Source organism: Triturus cristatus, chromosome 1_2 (assembly GCF_964204655.1).
Source record: "Triturus cristatus chromosome 1_2, aTriCri1.1, whole genome shotgun sequence".
NCBI lineage: Eukaryota > Metazoa > Chordata > Amphibia > Caudata > Salamandridae > Triturus > Triturus cristatus.
Genome location: NC_140580.1, coordinates 282369897 through 282389253, shown reverse-complemented (window position 1 = coordinate 282389253; position 19357 = coordinate 282369897). Strand labels below are relative to the sequence as shown.

Below are 19357 nucleotides of genomic sequence, written 5' to 3'. Positions count from 1 at the left end.
TGTGGCAAAAAAAGGTTGAATGGTGAAGATCCTCATAAGGATTGTATATACTGCCTCTACCTCACTCTTAAGGCCAAAGAGTGCAAGATATGCTGCACTTGTTCCACAGAAACCCTAAAACATAGGTAAGGAAGACTTGTAATCTGGATTTTAAAAGTTAACGCTTAGGAAGCACCATCTTATGAGGAAGATTCTCACATCTCTCCTAAGAGACATGAGAAACATCATAAAGGTGTTCAATCTGAAGAGAGGCAAAAGGAGTCCACAAGGTCAGAACCATCTACCTCAAAGAACCTCTATAAAGGGTTGAGAGAGAGTCCAGTGAACGAAGTCTCTTTTTATGAGAAAACTGTCTTTATAAGTCAAGACCAAAATCAGCATCCCAGCCACCAACACGGAAACTAAAGTCCATTCCATTCCAAAGGATTAATTGACAAGACCATTGTCGTCAGGACAGCCCTCCGCTGTATCTTTACCATCGACAAAAAAGGTGACGGCGTCCATTACTACTGTGCCGACGACAGCTGCGTTACCTTAATCTATTCCGTCATCATTGTCACCAGCGACAAAATAATTGATGAGAACACTGATGGAGTCGGGAAGTAACTCCACCGTCAGCGACACAACAACCAACATTTCCAACTACAGCTGCATTAACTACAATACCACTATTGATGCCCTGAGCTTCCTCTGTTGACGCATTGTCAACATTGGCAGCAATATCGCCGACCTGGTCTAGATCTCCCAGGAAACTGCAAAATGCCTTCAGTGGTGGCCGTGATTGTGTCAGCGACTGACCCCTCTCCCATCCCCAACCAGAGTTACCTGTAGTGACAGATGCATCACTCACTGTGATGGGGGGCTATTGGGAGAGATGGAGATCAGAGAACTCTGGTCTGCGGTGGAGTCTAGGCTCCACATCAACCTGTTGGGTGATCCGAATGGTATTGAAAGCCTTTCCTCCTCCGATCAGGGGGAAACTGGTGCAGGTGTTCACAAACAATATCACCGCAAAGTGAGTCTGTAACAAACAGGGCGGGTGGGGTAGTGGACCCCTTGTCAAAAGTCCCTTTGTATCTGGACATGGATGGAATGTTAGGGCATTTCCCTGGTGGTTCAACACCTGGCAGACTCTCTGAACGCCAGGGAAGACAAACTCAGCCGTTGTTGCCTAGAGAATCACAAATGGTGTCGCCATCGATAGGAGGTGCAAGGTCTCTTTCAAGATTGGGGGGGAGAGCCTTGGTTAGATCTGTTCGCTACCACCGACAGTGCGCAATGTCAGCAGTTCTGTGCTCTAGCGTTTCCGAGGCAGCTCTTGGTTGGATTCGCTTTTTAACTAGAGTGGAGCTCCCTACCTCCTGTTCACCCTTCTGCCAATATGGTCACGTGAGCGAGTGAGCCAAGCAGTGTTCGCTGCAGCCGCCGCGGTGTTCCTGATTAGGAGGGTTGCAAACTCGAGGGAAGAAAAACAGCAAAACCCAGCAAAAATTGCGACCAAAAGACCTGTGCAGGTCGGCAGGGGAGGCAACACCGGGACCACCTGGAAGCCGCGGTGCAGTGAAAGGTGGAGAGTGGCAGTGACCACAACTGCGATGGGGTAAGTGTGCATGCAGAGAGCATGCCCGCCATTGGCGGCCGCTGTGTGCGAGCCCGGTGAGTCTGCAGAAGCGGCCCAACTAGGTTGTGTGCGGCTTGCAGCTCATCGGAGTGCCTTGCTCCCTGCCCTCCCCACCTCCCCCCCCCCTTACCCTACCCTACCAGCCTACTCAGATCCGCTCATTCCTACTTAACCACACCCTAGCAACCTTGGCAGCCGCTAGAGTTTCTGCTCAAACAGCAGAAGTCTGCGCCAACAGCTTAACAGCCCAAGGCTGGTGTGCGAGCTTGGAGCCAGTTGCTCCCAAACCCCCCAAACCACCGCTGTGTTCCTGCTAATCTAAGGCAGTCAATCGTGCCATTAGGAGGCGCACCCAGAGGGTGTGGGCAAGCTCCCCCTCCCCCTACTCTGACCCGTCATCGTCCCTTGACTTCCCTGATAAATGTTAAAAAATCCTTTAACTCCTTTTCTCAGCGACGGTCAAAAGGATATAGCCAGTAATTGGGGGCAACAGAAACTCAATTCTGCCACAGAACGAGAACTAAAAGCAGTGGACAAGAGCACCAACGGTAGTCGGGTGTGGTCGCGGCTCATGGACATTGGAACCATTTGGGTACTATTTGAGCACCTCGCTTGGTTAACTGTCGCCAGTCACTAATCGCCGGTACGCTATTGCTGGACAGCCACAAACCAGTCTATTAACCTCTAAACAACCTCCTAACAATAGATAAGAGCAGAAGATCTCAGAGAGCATTGGAAAAAAAGGGGCTTCAGAACGTAAGGCAGGCTTAGGGGGCCAAAAGGAAAAAGGCAATACAATCACCCCCAAGAGGGAGCGAGCATTCAGCACCGAGCACCAAGTGGTTCACAAACCAGGCCACAAGGAGGCCAATAAAGAGGATATGAGGTCGGGCAGAGTAAGGAGGTCCCCCTCAAGATCAAAACCCAAGCCAACAAAAAGAAAAACCAAGTGCGAGGGCACGGGCACCCTTGATTTAGGGCCAGCCAACGATAAAATAAGCGAAAAAAGCGACAGAGCAATGGTCAACAGCGGTGCCGCCACAAGCTCCACTCTCAGTGGCGCAAATGTCAGCAAAACCCTCAGCCCAGCAATAACAAATCATCAAATCACAGCCGACCTGACACTACCCCCGAGAGCCAGAGAATCAAAAGAACTCCTAAACATTGAGGCAGCAACCCAAAGTAAACAACCTATGCACGTACCAACCAAACATTTGCACAAAATTCTCTTTTCCGAAAGACCCTGGGACAGCCATTTACTCTAAGAGTGAACATGACTGGGCTGCAAACCCCCTTGCAACCAGGGAAACTTGAACAAACTTCACAAACCTCACAGACAATCATTAAACCAGCTGATCCACCACCTCAAACAAAGGATAAAAGCTATGAAAAAACGATGGCCGCAGAAGACGACCTGGAAATTGCCAAACAAGGCAAAGAAACCTGGATAAACAGTGAGGCCAATTCGCGAGAGGACAGACGGCAGCGATCCAGCGAAGGTGAAACCCAGCAACGCTCAAGGTAGTCCAACAAGACACCAAAAGGCTGAAAAATCCCCTAAATCAGACATTGTAATAACCTTGGAGCAAGTAGAAACCATTGATCGAATGGACTTGGAGGGCTCCAATGCTCTCTCCATGGAAATCAGTCAGTGGGCCAAGCAAAGGGCACGGGCCCCCATATTGCAGCCAAAAAACAGCTCCCCACTCCAGACACAAATCACACAAGCTGACGCCCTGGCAGCTCTTAACGATCCACAAGGTCAACGCGCCCCCAGCGCGCCTGATGCTGCTTCTGAATGAAGATTCCCACTTGATGAATGCAGACATGACCTTCCTTGCCTCAAAGGAATGGGGAGAACTTGTTACCTCATACAACCTAAAACCCGTTCCAAATCATTCCCCAGCAGCAGTTATAAACACTCCGCGAGTAGAGAGAAGCAATACTACCAGTCCCTTACATACAGAATCCATATAGGCTTCAATACTAAGCACAGTGCAACACTCTGCAACGGCCCTTCAATACCAATCGCACAAACTGGACCTACAGCTTACGGTCCTTCAAACACTGGCTGTTTTCACCTCAGGAATCGATAGAAAGCTATCAGAGCTCAATGGCCTAATAAGACAGGTGCAGGAAACGGTCCATGGAGGTCAAACCTTACAACCAAAATGCACCTGTGCTCCAATAATTAATAAATTATTAATGTTACTATCAATGTTAGGAGTTACTACATGATTTAAAAACCAACGCCCCATCGCACACCCATCATGTTGACGGACAACCCAGGACCGAAACAACAGCACTCGAGCATCAAGAAACGGGACTGATTCCAATTAATTTACACCACTCCTCCGACAGCAGCGAAGCTATAGTAACAACAAAAGAGAATGCAGCCAACAAAAATCACCCATCTGCGAAAGCACACCGCAAACAAAAAAGGAAGGGAAGAAACAGGAAGCTAGCAGCCCGGGGTCTCTGCGCCAAGAATCACCCTCCGGTAACTCCATCAGTATCTAAATCCGAAATCAAGGATACGTGGCATGTCCCTACCTCCATTCTGGTTGACAGACCAGAATACCCTACAGCAAGATCCAATACTACCCTGGTATTAATTGTGGGGCAATCTACAAGATTACCAACACAAAGCACTCTAACAGAAGATATTGAGCAGGAGTCAAATCAAATAAGACAGGAGCTAGCCACTTAGAAGCAAGAGCCTAGGAAGATATCAAAGCGGAACAAAATCCAAGGCTGCATCTGCGAGATGACCCACTGATTGATCACAGGAAGTCCTCTCAACATCCAATAAGAGGTAATGAGAACACAACCTGCTGGCTAGGAAAAACTGGGTCATCAAGCGATCCTCTGCTAATCTCCTGTACTACCATCAACCAAGGAGTCCGCACGAACATTCTTGCTCAATTAAGGTCCCCGCCGCACGAAGAAATACTCAACCAGGAAATGGAGGCGCGAAACGTAGAAGGAACGGCTACCATCATATTCACCCAGGAGTATGAATCTCTGGGAAGAGCAGATATCCCAAATAGATGGAACATACTGCGGCTCTTGCAGTCCACCATAAGCCTAGAAAACATTAGCACCACAGATCTGCTATCCATAGAATTTCAACAAATAATCCATTATGCCCAGAGGCAACTAAAACAAGATGGAACTTTTGTGAGACAACTGACAAAATCATAAACGAAGAAACCAAGTTCAAATACTGGGGGATAAAGCTAAAAGACGAATCTAAACCTCCATATCCGGCCCCCTTCCTAACTTTATACAGCAACAAACCACCACCACCTCAGTATTATAAGGAGCAAGGAGTAGCACTCCTGCGCACACGACACTCGCTGAAAGGCACTCCGCTTGAACACAGGCCTTGGGTAATCAAGCACTGCTTCAACATCCACAACACAGGACTGGACACATATAAAGCTGACAATAACAACAGAGCAACACAACTGACAAGAGATTTGCAGCTCACTGATAGCCCCAGTAGAGCAAGGTAAGATCAGCATGTGCATTTGGAACATCAACGGCCTAGCAAGTAAACTTGAGGATTTAGATGTAGTAAACTACCTGAAAACATTCAACATGATACAGCTCCAGGAAACCTGTGAAGACAAAGCCTTTGAGCTTCAGGGGTACACCTCCCACTTTGTACCAGCTATAAAGGTATCTGAGTTTGGTCACCGCTCGGGGGTCTAATGATATTAGCCTCAATAACTACAATAGGAGAAATCCTACCCATAAAGGTCAAAGTTGCAGCTCCAAGCGCCGTCCAGGCTGTGATGATGACGCTGAAGTTTAACAAGCAACGCCAAGAAGTTATAATAATTGACGTCTACTTGCACCCCAAACAAAAACTAAAAACAGGCAAAGAACTAATCAAAGAAACAAAAAGGGTCATGGATGAGCAAGACACAGATCACATCCTCCTGGCAGGTGATTTTTAACCTACACATTTATAATTGGCTACAACAAACCCAGCGATCACCTACCCCCAGGAAGTTACGGCAAATGCTGTCCTCGCACTAGAGGCATCAATATAGAAGGAACCACAAATTAATAAGGTGCAATCTTAACATCGAAACAATATCAGTCACCGCCAAAATACTGCACTGTCACAGGAAAGATACATCAGTCCAACCAGTGAAAGCATGGGAAAGCTTTATTACGACCCTTGGCGGGGAACTTGCGACCAGGATAGGGACCAATTCAAGACAATTGCCTGTCACCTCAACAAGGCTGCCAACCAGCCATAATCAAAAAACTCAATCCATAAACAAAACACTACGGCAGCTTTGCAAAACCTGGATCTACAGTGTGTCCTTCGGGAAGCGAAGGCTCTATTAAAAAGAAAAAAATGGGGGAAAAAAGACTAAAGAATGACAAACTATGGGGAAAGTTACTTCACGATGCCAAACAAAAAAACACCGTGCCTAGTTTTGGCAAACAATCAATACGATCCAGCGTCCTAACCATCCTGAAATAAACTCTAACATAACAGAGGCTGTCTGCGTAGATTACTTCTGCAACCACTTTAACATCAAATCGCAAAAGGATGAAGAAGAGGACAAGGGAATGGAAGACACGAGAAAGGACAGAGGTGACAATATCAGGGGAGTTAAGACGCAAAACCCCACTCCCGAGGAGCAAGACGGCCCCCATAGGAAAACACAAATTCACCAAGGGAATGAGCCGGCAGGAGGCACAGACCTCCCGTCCTCCACCAAAGAGGAATGCTATGGTCCAACAGCAACTCTGATAAAGAAACAAATAGCCAGAGGCAGACCTGGGGGCGCTCCAGGCCCCAACGTGTACAAACACGATGCAGAATACTGGAGCAAAGCGCTATTACTGGTTTTTAAGGACATAAACTGTGCAATCACACTTCCGGACTCCTGGAAAGGATCAATCATCAGTCCAATTTTTAAACCGGGCGACAGGAAAGTCCCAAACATCTATCGACTAATCGCTCTCATCGACATAGAGGCAAAGTACTACGCACAATCTTCGACAAACTAACATCTTGGGCATCAGAAAAATCCATTATCCCTATAAATCAAACTGGGTTCTGCCAGGGCCAAGGAACTACAACCAACATTATGGCATTAGCTCTGCTAATGGACGTAGCTAAAGAGGCTAAAACTCCGCTATTTCTGTGTTTTATCGACTATACTGCAGCCTTTGACCATGTCGACTGCGTCAAACTTTGGCAAAAATTGGAAAGCTGGGGGATACCAATACCACTCCTGAATCGGCTCAAACTGCTACATACTGGCACCTGACATCATAAGAGCTGCATCAGCATTGACTCTTGGGCTCAAAGCAACCTTCTCCTCAACGTCAGTCGTCTAGAAATCCACTCCCAAAGAATCCCAGCAGTAGTGAATAAACAATGATGGTCATCCCTTCATGCTGTAAAGTGAGCCGTTTATTTTGTTTAGTTTTCTGTGGACTCTAAGGCTAAAACAGTTTGGGATAGCTGCTGTAGTTGGTTAAGGCTAAAACAGTTTGGCTTAATCGCTGTAGTGGCTAAGGCTAAAGCAGTTTTGCATAATTGCTGTAGTTGCTTAATACATTTAGGGCAGGGGTACTCACAAACTTTCTCTCGGGGGCCAAATTTAGAGTGTGGTTTGTGGCCGAGGGCCGCACCGGTGGGGGCGGGGTCAGTGGGGGAGGGGGCGGGGCTAGAAAAAAAAACTGTGACCATGAGCTTGAACACAGGCCCCTGCAGCGGATGCCTTCGTCCACTCAGCCACCAGACCCGGCATGCACATCTCTCTCTCTCTCTCTCTCTCTCGCTCTCTCTCTCGTTCTCTCTCTCTCTCTCTCGCTTTCTCTCTCTCTCTCCCTGTCTGTCCCTGCCTCTGTCTGTCCCTGCCTCTGTCTGTCCCTGCCTCTGTCTGTCCCTGCCTCTGTCTGTCCCTGCCTCTGTCTGTCCCTGCCTCTGTCTGTCCCTGCCTCTGTCTGTCCCTGCCTCTGTCTGTCCCTGCCTCTGTCTGTCCCTGCCTCTGTCTGTCCCTGCCTCTGTCTGTCCCTGCCTCTGTCTGTCTGTCCCTGCCTCTGTCTGTCTGTCCCTGCCTCTGTCTGTCTGTCCCTGCCTCTGTCTGTCTGTCCCTGCCTCTGTCTGTCTGTCCCTGCCTCCGTCTGTCCCTGCCTCTATCCGTCTGTCCATGCCTCTATCCGTCTGTCCCTGCCTCTATCCGTCTGTCCCTGCCTCTATCCGTCTGTCCCTGCCTCTATCCGTCTGTCCCTGCCTCTATCTGTCTGTCCCTGCCTCTATCTGTCTGTCCCTGCCTCTATCTGTCTGTCCCTGTCTCTGCCTCTATCTGTCTCTGCCTCTATCTGTCTCTGCCTCTATCTGTCTCTGCCTCTATCTGTCTCTGCCTCTATCTGTCCCTGCCTCTCTCTGTCCCTGCCTCTCTCTGTCCCTGCCTCTCTCTGTCCCTGCCTCTCTCTGTCCCTGCCTCTCTCTGTCCCTGCCTCTCTCTGTCCCTGCCTCTCTCTGTCCCTGCCTCTCTCTGTCCCTGCCTCTCTCTGTCCCTGCCTCTCTCTGTCCCTGCCTCTCTCCCTGCCTCTCTCTGTCCCTGCCTCTCTCTGTCCCTGCCTCTCTCTGTCTCTGCCTCTATCTGTCTCTGCCTCTATCTGTCTCTATCTGTCCCTGCCTCTCTGTCTCTATCTGTCCCTGCCTCTCTGTCTCTATCTGTCCCTGCCTCTCTGTCTCTATCTGTCCCTGCCTCTCTGTCTCTATCTGTCCCTGCCTCTCTGTCTCTCTCTGTCCCTGCCTCTCTGTCTCTATCTGTCCCTGCCTCTCTGTCTCTATCTGTCCCTGCCTCTCTGCCTCTCTCTCTATCTGTCCCTGCCTCTATCTGTCCCTGCCTCTATCTGTCTGTCCCTGCCTCTATCTGTCTGTCTCTATCTGTATCTCTCTGTCCCTGCCTCTATCTGTCTGTCCCTGCCTCTATCTGTCCCTGCCTCTATCTGTCCCTGCCTCTATCTGTCCCTGCCTCTATCTGTCTGTCCCTGCCTCTATCTGTCTGTCCCTGCCTCTATCTGTCTGTCCCTGCCTCTATCTGTCTGTCCCTGCCTCTATCTGTCTGTCCCTGCCTCTATCTGTCTGTCCCTGCCTCTATCTGTCTGTCCCTGCCTCTGTCTGTCCCTGCCTCTGTCTGTCCCTGCCTCTGTCTGTCCCTGCCTCTGTCTGTCCCTGCCTCTCTCTGTCCCTGCCTCTCTCTGTCCCTGCCTCTCTCTGTCCCTGCCTCTCTCTGTCCCTGCCTCTATCTGTCTCTATCTGTGTCTCTCTGTCCCTGCCTCTATCTGTCTCTATCTGTGTCTCTCTGTCCCTGCCTCTCTGTCTCTATCTGTCCCTGCCTCTCTGTCTCTATCTGTCCCTGCCTCTCTGTCTCTATCTGTGTCTCTCTGTCTCTGCCTCTATCGGTCCCTGCCTCTCTGTCTCTATCTGTCCCTGCCTCTCTGTCTCTATCTGTCCCTGCCTCTCTGTCTCTATCTGTCCCTGCCTCTCTGTCTCTATCTGTCCCTGCCTCTCTGTCTCTATCTGTCCCTGCCTCTCTGTCTCTATCTGTCCCTGCCTCTATCTGTCTCTATCTGTCCCTGCCTCTATCTGTCTGTCCCTGCCTCTATCTGTGTCTCTCTGTCCCTGCCTCTCTGTCTCTATCTGTCCCTGCCTCTCTGTCTCTATCTGTCCCTGCCTCTCTGTCTCTATCTGTGTCTCTCTGTCTCTGCCTCTATCGGTCCCTGCCTCTCTGTCTCTATCTGTCCCTGCCTCTCTGTCTCTATCTGTCCCTGCCTCTCTGTCTCTATCTGTCCCTGCCTCTCTGTCTCTATCTGTCCCTGCCTCTCTGTCTCTATCTGTCCCTGCCTCTCTGTCTCTATCTGTCCCTGCCTCTATCTGTCTCTATCTGTCCCTGCCTCTATCTGTCTGTCCCTGCCTCTATCTGTCTGTCCCTGCCTCTATCTGTCTGTCCCTGCCTCTATCTGTCTGTCCCTGCCTCTATCTGTCTGTCCCTGCCTCTATCTGTCTCTCCCTGCCTCTATCTGTCTGTCCCTGCCTCTATCTGTCTGTCCCTGCCTCTATCTGTCTGTCCCTGCCTCTATCTGTATCTCTCTGTCTCTATCTGTATCTCTCTGTATCTCTCTGTCTCTATCTGTATCTCTCTGTCTCTATCTGTATCTCTCTGTCTCTATCTGTATCTCTCTGTCCCTGCCTCTATCTGTCTGTCCCTGCCTCTATCTGTCTGTCCCTGCCTCTATCTGTCTGTCCCTGCCTCTATCTGTCTGTCCCTGCCTCTATCTGTCTCTCCCTGCCTCTATCTGTCTGTCCCTGCCTCTATCTGTCTGTCCCTGCCTCTATCTGTATCTCTCTGTCTCTATCTGTATCTCTCTGTATCTCTCTGTATCTCTCTGTATCTCTCTGTCTCTATCTGTATCTCTCTGTCTCTATCTGTATCTCTCTGTCTCTATCTGTATCTCTCTGTCCCTGCCTCTGTCTGTCCCTGCCTCTGTCTGTCCCTGCCTCTGTCTGTCCCTGCCTCTGTCTGTCCCTGCCTCTGTCTGTCCCTGCCTCTGTCTGTCCCTGTCTCTGCCTCTGTCTGTCCCTGCCTCTCTGTCTCTATCTGTGTCTCTCTGTCTCTGCCTCTATCGGTCCCTGCCTCTCTGTCTCTATCTGTCCCTGCCTCTCTGTCTCTATCTGTCCCTGCCTCTCTGTCTCTATCTGTCCCTGCCTCTCTGTCTCTATCTGTCCCTGCCTCTCTGTCTCTATCTGTCCCTGCCTCTCTGTCTCTATCTGTCCCTGCCTCTCTGTCTCTATCTGTCCCTGCCTCCCTGCCTCTATCTGTCTCTGCCTCTATCTGTCTGTCTGTCTCTGTCTGTCTCTGTGCCTCGGGCAGTGCACACGTACTGTGTCTACACGTCCCCGTCACCAGCCCAGAGACAGTCCCCCCCCACTCCTTCCGCTCCCTGTGTAATGTAAAAGCCAGCTGTCACTCCCTGCTGTCCTCTGTCACCTCACCCGTCTCTCAGTCCCTACTGCCCTCTGTCACCCTCTGTCTCCCTGCAACCCTCTGTACCTCACCTGGCTCTCACTCCCTGCGTCCCTCTGTCACCTTACCCGGCTCTCACTCCCTGCGTCCCTCTGTCACCCCACTCTCACACCCTGCTGTCCTCTGTCCTCTGTCACCTCACCCCACTCTCACACCCTGCTGTCCTCTGTCCTCTGTCACCTCACCGCCACGACACTTGGAATAGGGCCAGGACACTCGCAGCATGAGGAATCCATAGCTTGCGGAAGAAACTGATGTCGCGAAGGAACGTTGTCTCGCTACCTTTATAATTGAATTGTACCCTAATCTTTCTATTAAGGCCTTTTATTACTGTACTGGATGGCGGGCTGTGGCACCCATGGAAAAATGCGTAGTCTGTTGGTGCAGGTGGTTCCTGTTGCGCTTATTTATTAATCTCTGTATTAGCATACATGCCAACATTTCAGAAGAGCAAAGTGGGAGATTCTCTAAAAAAAAAAATCGTGAGAATGGGGCCTTGAATCGGGTTACTGTCATGTATGGGCCTTGGAAGTGTGCTGCTGCAGGAACGGACATTTGAAACGCAAATGCACGTTTTGTTCTTACCTTTCAGAAGCATGGAGGCAGTGGCAGGCAGATTGAGGGTGATGCAAGTGTTGTGCACTCACTGGCCTGGCAGGTTCCTGCTGGCAGTGCATATACCACCCACCCCCCACCTGTGTGGCAGCCCAGGCGCACACACACAGCCGCCCCCAGTACTTCACCGGTCTTTAAAAGACCATTCACTTGCTAACAAGCCTTTGTTGTATTTCACCTCTTAGCGCCCCCGCAGTTCAACTCTTACTATCGCAAAAAGAAAAGAACACCGGTATATTGTCTACAAGCTCCGCGGGCAGCCAAGGAAGGCTTGCCGGGCCGCTGGCGGCCCGTGGGCCGTACTATGAGTACCCCTGATTTAGGGGGAACTTCATTATTTGCATTATGATTCCTACAAAATTTGGAAATCCGATAGAATTGCAACACACAAGCCTTCCGTTCTAATTTACATTCTAAATGGGGATGATAATGTTCAGCTGCCTGGGCACAGTGTTCAGCTGCCTGGCCGCCTTTTGTGCCTTCCCTTTCTCCTGCCACATTGTACTTTGCATTGCGCAGGCTGCATCATGTCATGGGATCGCTCTGACTGGCAGCTCGCTCAAGGCAGGGCTCTGTGGTGGCTCGGGGCTGTGCAGCAGAAAGGAGTTTAATTCTTGACAGCAGGGGAGTAGACAGAAAATTAAAATACCCAAACTTGAAGCCCATCCAAAATCGATGTGGTGAAGTGAAGCGAGCGAACTCAAATATCACTATGGTGTTTAGGGGTTGTGCAGGGTGGGAGGAATCTCACAGCAGTACATTTTTCTAAAAAAAAACTGGGCCAATTGATGCATTTTTACAGTGCAACGTTTCATTCACAACTAAAGACCAGCATTGGCATAGCCAATAGGTCTCTCCTTTGGGACCTTATAAGTGTTTAGTTATCCAGCACAATATCCTTGGTGCAACAACATCAAGTGTTGCATGGCTAAACATTTATAAGGTCCAAAAGGCGAGACCTATTGGCTATGCCAATGCTTGTTTTGAGTGAGTGGCTCGTGCAGGTATGCCACTGTGAGGAAGAGATGCTGCGAGTGCTTTTACAAGAGCCCCTGTGACATTGCGCCTCTTCAAAATGTATCTTGGATCTGGTGTAATACTTCTAGCCCCTATTCCTGTCTTCTCACACCCAATGAATCCTTAAGTGTCCCATGGAAAGCCGGGGTTGACACTCCTATTACCCCTGCCCTCCAGTGACACTTTACCTGGCACGGGTGGTGGTGTTGGTGGTGGTGGATGTGATGGTGGTTGTGGACGACGTGGTGGTGGTTGTGGACGTGATGGTGGTGGTGGTGGCCTTGGTGGTGGTGGAGGACGTGGTGGTGGTGGACGTGGTGGTGGATGTGGTGGTGGACGTAGTGGTGGTGGACATGGTGGTGGTGAATATGGTGGTGGACGTGGTGGTGGTGGACATAATGGTGGTGGACATAATGGTGGTGGACGTGATGGTGGTGGTGGACATGGTGGACGACATGGTGGACGACATGGTGGACGTGGACTTGGTGTTGGATGTGGTGGTGGTGGTGTTGGACGTGGTGGATGTGGTAGTGGTGGACAGTGTGGTGGTGAACGTGATGGTGGATTTGGTGGTGGACTTGGTGGTGGTTGACGTGGTGGTGGATGTGGTGGTTGTGGACGTGGTGGTGGTAGTTGTGGAGGTGGTGGTGGTGGTGGATATGGTGGTGGTGGTGGCTTGCACTGGGGACCAGCATTTGTAACCTACCCCATGAAATTAAAATGAAGCAGTCTCCACCAGCAACTTAAATAATTGATGTTAGTAGCTACATGGAAAGAGGGGAGGCTGTTGTTAATGCTTAGGCAGAAGGATCCAGTTGCTAAGCACTTCCAGAGGGTGTTTTAACTTCTAGCACTTGAGACAAATTAGTCATTACAGATACATTAGATATACTGACAACCTTCAAATCTTGGAAGAATTAAGGACTTGTGTCCTAATCCAAAGTCAGGCAATCTGGAAGGGACGTATATGTGTAATGTACCTCAGCTGAGTAATTTAAGTCAGCAGCTCACTCCATGTAGTGACTTGCAACTGAGTACAATGCTTTCCTTGGTATTTGTTGGTTATGAGGAAAAGCTAAAGAAAATAAAAAAATAGGATGGCAAAGCTGCTTTCTACTGAATGCCCTATCTTCCTTCAATTAGTCCCATTACAGTGCAAGGCGACATGTTTGTAATTCACTCATGTTTTTTGAATCGTGGAAGTCACATGTCCCCAGTGTTGCAGCGAGTGCTCTAGTACTGGGTGTGGACATAAAGAAAATAGATGCATGGTCTACCTACCTGAGAAAAACAAGAAGATTGCAGTTGATAGTAAACAAAAGAAAGGGGAGTAAATGACTAAGAGAGAAGGAAGCGGAGAGCAAAGGGGCAGAATGATAATGGTTTGGAGAGGAAAAAAAGGATAGAGCAGGGAAAAAAGGCAGTGCAAGCACGAAAAGAGAAATACTGAGCTGTTAAATATTTCACTTCCATGTGTGAATAGTGCATCAACTCCAATCTTTCTATACATTCTGGGATTTGTGGTACTCTCTATCCCACTATCAATTCATGACTATAAGTCCCCGAATACTAATAAAAAAGGCTTGGGTTGAATGAGTTACTCACACATGGGCATGGAAAATATGGTCTGTTTGGAGATGGTAAAAGAGAAGAGAAAGAGAATCGGTTAGACTGGAGAAAGGTAAAGAGAGCTGGAAACAGAGAGAAGAATAAACATTGGTACCATTCACTAACAATTAATAATGCCCAGCTCATGTGTGTGCAGTGTGCACTGAATTAGCAGTAATTGGGAAACAATATGCTGTGAAGCGATCGATACCCTACATTGCCAGTCCGATCGTTTCACAGCATATTAGGTTTCCTAATGCTTCCACACCTAACCTCAAATTATGCAGGATACCTGGTAAATGTGATTTATTTATTTATTTTTACTTATGGAGTGTCTGGAAAAATGCCATGTAGCAAGCCCCTAAAGGTTTTGCTTTGGTATTTTCAGTTAGGATTACTTCGGTACCAAGGCAGAACTAAATATAGGTCCACCAGAGCCCAGACAATAAATATTGGATGACCTTTCACCCAGACACTAAATGCAAGCACCAAACAAATAACATGCTTATCATTCCTACCTCGGAATGAGGAACACAGTAATTTTTACAGATGGTCGTGTCTGGCAGGCCATTTGCTTAAATCACAGACTATTGCTGCAGCCAATAGGAGTCTGCTTTAGGTCTCTGCATCCAGCATCACGTTTCTGAAAGGAGCCTGGCAAAGGGCTCTGGGACATGCAGTTTTGAAGACGCCAGTCATGAGCATGATGTATAGGCCTTCAAACTGCAACCCCCATAGCCCACAGCAGTGCCATGAGTAATGTTATGGGCAAGCTATTAATCAGTCAGTCAATCAGGGCTTTATATAGTATGGCTACTCACTCGTAAGGGTCTCAAGGCACCGAGGGTGGCTGCTGATCCGTCTGAGCGCAGGGATTTAGTCGAAGAGCCAGGTCTTGAGATCCTTACTGAATTGGGTTTGCTATGGGGATTGCCTGAGGTGTTCCAGGTCTTGGTGGTGAGGTAGGAGAGAAGGATCTTCTGTCGGCTCTGGTCTTGTGGGCCGGTGGCAAGGGCCAGTTTGGTGGAGCAAAGGTGTCTGGCAGGTACGTGAAATGAGAGACAGAGGTTCAGATATGCTGGCCCTGCGTCATGGAGGGCTTTGTAGGCCTGTGTGAGGAGCTTAAAGGTGATTCTTTTGTTGATTGGGAGCCAGTGGAGTTCTCAAAGGTGTTCAGTGATGTAGCTTGGGCGATGTTGAGGACCAGTCTGGCAGCTATGCTTGTGTTATCTGTCCGCACGAGCTCTGGCAGTACTGATGGGTACGCATGCGAAGAATTGGCGCATGCGTGTATAAGTACCGGAGCAGTATTCTTTCTGTTTGTTGGCGCTTCTTTTCTCTGACGAAGGGGCCGCAAGGCCTTGAAACGCGTTAGGATGCAGTAAATAAATTAACTCTGGACTGAATCAACATGGCGTTATTCATTGATGTCCTGTTACTTGGCGAGTTCTCACAGCAGGGCAACCTTTTGTGTGGATTTAATTGCGGCAGCCTGGCCGCAGAGAACTTGCCACCGTGAGAGTGCTTGCGGGGTCCTACGACGAAGGAATGTATTTTCACGTCGGATGTTAAAGGCACAACGGGACACACTTGCAAATTGCCTGTTTCTCGGCCCGGAGGCCCACTGGGGTATTTTAATGAACTTTGACATGGCAGCCAAACAACGGAGCCCACGGAGGTAATATCGCACTGTCTATCAGAACTACAGGTACCAGCATGCCAATGAAAGACACACACTTGTGAAGAATTGGCGCATGCGTGTATAAGTACCGGAGCAGTATTCTTTCTGTTTGTTGGCGCTTCTTTCCTCTGGCGAAGGGGCCGCAAGGCCTTGAAACGCGTTAGGATGCAGTAAATAAATTAACTCTGGACTGAATCAACATGGCGTTATTCATTGATGTCCTGTTACTTGGCGAGTTCTCACAGTAGGGCAACCTTTTGTGTGGATATATATATATATATATATATATATCACTTTGACTCGTAACGCTTCCGATTTGAAAAGACGAGTGCAGACCTTCAACTGTGCAAATTGTTTATTGTTCAGTCTTCTGCCGTACAAGCGGCCTTGATCACATCATATATATAGATATATATATATATATATGTATATATTTTACCTAATGGCGGTTGCCAGTAGGCAGTTATAGTTAGAACCTAGTTTCCATAAGAAAAGCGTTTTTTGATTTGCCAATAACTTTGGCGCCGTTTGACGAATCTTCACGAAAGTTTTGAAACTATTTGTTCACTCAGGTCAACTCCTGTCTTGAAAGTTTCAGGGTGATTCGTCAAGTGGGGGTGAGAAAAAAGGTGGGGGTTCCAAATGTGTTTTCTCTATGTTAATTTCCGTAGGAAACTTTAGACCCGACTACAGCTTGAACTGCTGAACGGAATTGCACCAAATTTGGCAGAGATAGCTCTTGGTCCAGAAAGCACGCTTTCTTTTAAATTGTGTAATTCTGTTCAGTAGTTTTTGAGATGTTTAAAGATTTACAGATATCGATATTTGAGAATTGTGAAAACTGATTGGCTGAGCCCTCATGAGCACGAGCTTGCCTCTGATTGGCTGCCAACACTTCAGACCAGGAAGTGTTGGCAGCCATCTTGTTCTTCAGACCGAGGGAGAAGGAAAAAGGTAAACAAAAAGATTACAAACAAGAAAAAGGGGCAAGGTAAAAACACCCTGACCCCCCAGGCCTGCGCAGGGGGTCCCACATGGACCCCAGGCCCAAATAAAGCATTTTTTTTTCTGGCCGGGTTGCGCTGGGTGCTCGAACCCCGTCCAAAATTGGGGGGGAAAACGAAGAGCGGCCTCCTTCGCCTCATTTTTTTAAAGCCCCTGGGTGGGCCAGGACCCCAGGGTCAATGCTTATTTATGTAGCGGGGGCCCCCACAGCCCTGGGGACCGCTACCTCCCTGGGGCTTGATTGTTTAAGCGCGGGGGCATTCTGCAGCCCCGGGGACTGCCACCTTCCTGGGGTTTATATTTAAAATGCTTTGGGGGGCTTTAGCCCCCCCCCCCCCACGCTGCCCCGGGGATCGCCACCTCCTCTGGGCAATGCTTATTAATGTGCGGGGGGCCTAGCGGGCCCCCCATGCCCCGGGGACCGCCACCTCTCCGGGGCACTCCTTAATTGCAGCGTTCCGTTGCGGACCCCGAGCCCCAGGGACGACCACCTCACCGGGGCTTTGAACAGTAAGGGAGGGGAGGCCGCGCGGCCCCCCTCCAGGAGCCCTTGATGGCCCCGGGGACCGCCACCCCCCAGGGCCGGCCTCTGCAATGTCCCGGTTTTTTTTGTTTTGATTTTTATAAAAATGGATCCTGCCCTGGGGGATGGGGATCTCCAGACCCCCAAAAGTGGTAAAAGAAGGGGGGCCACACAGCCCCCCTTCAAAAAAAAAAACATTAAAAAACAAAACGGCATCTCGCCGGAGGCCCCTCCCCTCACTGCACCACTCTGCAAATGCACCCCCTGGCGCGTTGTAAATTGGGGAATTAATTCCCCTTCAATACTGAGTGTCCCTGGGGGCCAACTAGCCCACCAGGTACCTCCAGTAAGTGGCACAGATCTGGATTGCAGAGAAGTGGTCAGAGGCCACGCCCCTTTTTACACCACTCTGCAAACGCGCCTCTTGGTGCACTGCTGATGGGGCGATGAGGCCCTCTTGTGTCTTGAGGACCTCAGGACACAAGTGGACTTCATCCTACGAGCAGCAGTGTGCCAGGAGCCGCGTATATATGCTTAAATGTCAGGATTTTTTATTACTATTTTGGGGTTTTTGCCACTTGTCTTTGTGTACAAATTATAATTTGTATTACAAAAAAAGTGTGCAAAACTTAAAATGAATGTTATGTAATATAAGAACTCCCTTATTTTTTAAATGTGTGTGTTTTTATAATGTAGATTTTGCTTTGTACACAAAAGTAATTACTAAATGGCCTAAACTTGACATCTTATTTTGGTCTTTTGTTCTCTCTCCACCTGAACAATTCATGATTATTGTGGGCGGTGTCAAGTTGTTTAGCCTATCACATTGAATTTTTTGCGTATCACATTAATTTTATAAGTGCTTTCCAAATTACAGTACGAATCGCTTATACTTGTTTTTTCCCAGTAGAAATAAGTGTGGCTGCATTAAAATCTGCAAGTACAAATCACTTGACATTATCAGTGCTGTGTAGTTAGAGACATTTTTGTTGTCGCAGGTGTTTTTCAGCTTAGCTACATAGCTAAACAAGCTTTCATCTTGTAAAAATTACAGAAAGTGAATTTCCATATATTATGACACGTTTAACTATCAACATTTTTATTTTTTAGGTGCAGTAACAACTTCTGTGCAACTCATCGCTACGCTGAGGCTCACGACTGTACCTATGACTACAAGACTGCTGGAAGGAGATACTTACAAGAAGCAAATCCCGTTGTGACCGCACCAAAACTTCCAAAAATCTAATTGTGGTCCTGCTGCATCAAGGGTCCTTTTACATTACCAGAATCATATTGATGAGAAGAAAAGTATGAACTAGAGTGCATTTTATTTTGATTTCTCTCCACAACTAAAGATTTGCCAAGCAAAAAGCACATGTTAAACTGTATTGAATAATAATGTGAATGCTACTGTAGTTGACATCTTTGTCATTACATGAAATCCGACTTTTCAATGTTAGTCTGGATGAGATTTACACAATCATAATTTAACTTTATTGCACGTGTTATCTATGTTTGAAAATGCTACTTCACTAGACAAGTCTTGCAAAGATGCACTTTAATACATTTGTATTTACCACATAATCCGACTTGAAGGGTGCTGAAATGAGGTGTCATGTACCGTTTTATTCTGTTTGAACTTTTACTTGTTAAATTTGTTTTCATTCCATGTTATTTTATCATTTAATTTATTTCACAAATGCCGTCCCATTCAGCGCCTCCTGCAGTTTTATAAATGTACATCATTAATTTTCTTTCTGTTCCAGGTGGCATTTGGAGCACTGTTCAGCCACTTTGAGTAAAAAAAAATATATATATCATGTTCTCAGTAACAAAGTTTATATTTCTGAAGGCGTTTACTCATTTCGGCGGTTTCCATCAGAAACAAATTAAATGTTTTTATAATCCTAGATTTTTATTAACCACACTTCTTGTTATGTTTGCTGAATACACTGAGTGCTGTTTTAAAAAAAAAAAAAGGAAAATAAACTAAATATTTTATACATTTCTTTGATGGAATTTTTAATGTAGTGGGTTATTTATTTCACAGCACTGACTCACAAGTAATCAATAAAGAAAATGTAACAGTGGATTTTATTCATTGGTGTTCCCGGAAGCAGTTATTCATTGCAAAACCTAAACATTAAAATATTTACATCCATTCTATAAACTGTTCCTCTGTGGGGGAAAAAAGTAAGTGCTCCTAGGTTTCT

General features: G+C 47.9%; 1 protein-coding gene across 2 annotated transcripts in view; it reads left to right on the top strand.

Annotated features, from left to right (window-relative positions):
- The window catches only part of ZFAND4 (zinc finger AN1-type containing 4), a 242021-nt gene extending 222872 nt beyond the window's left edge, over window positions 1-19149 (top strand). For both annotated transcript variants that reach the window (XM_085603760.1, XM_085603757.1), the window contains exon 10: window positions 18255-19149. In XM_085603760.1, the coding sequence (XP_085459886.1) occupies window positions 18255-18390 (136 nt within the window). In that variant the 3' untranslated portion in view covers window positions 18391-19149. The remainder of the gene's footprint in view (window positions 1-18254) is intronic.
- The last annotated feature ends 208 nt before the right edge of the window (window positions 19150-19357 follow it).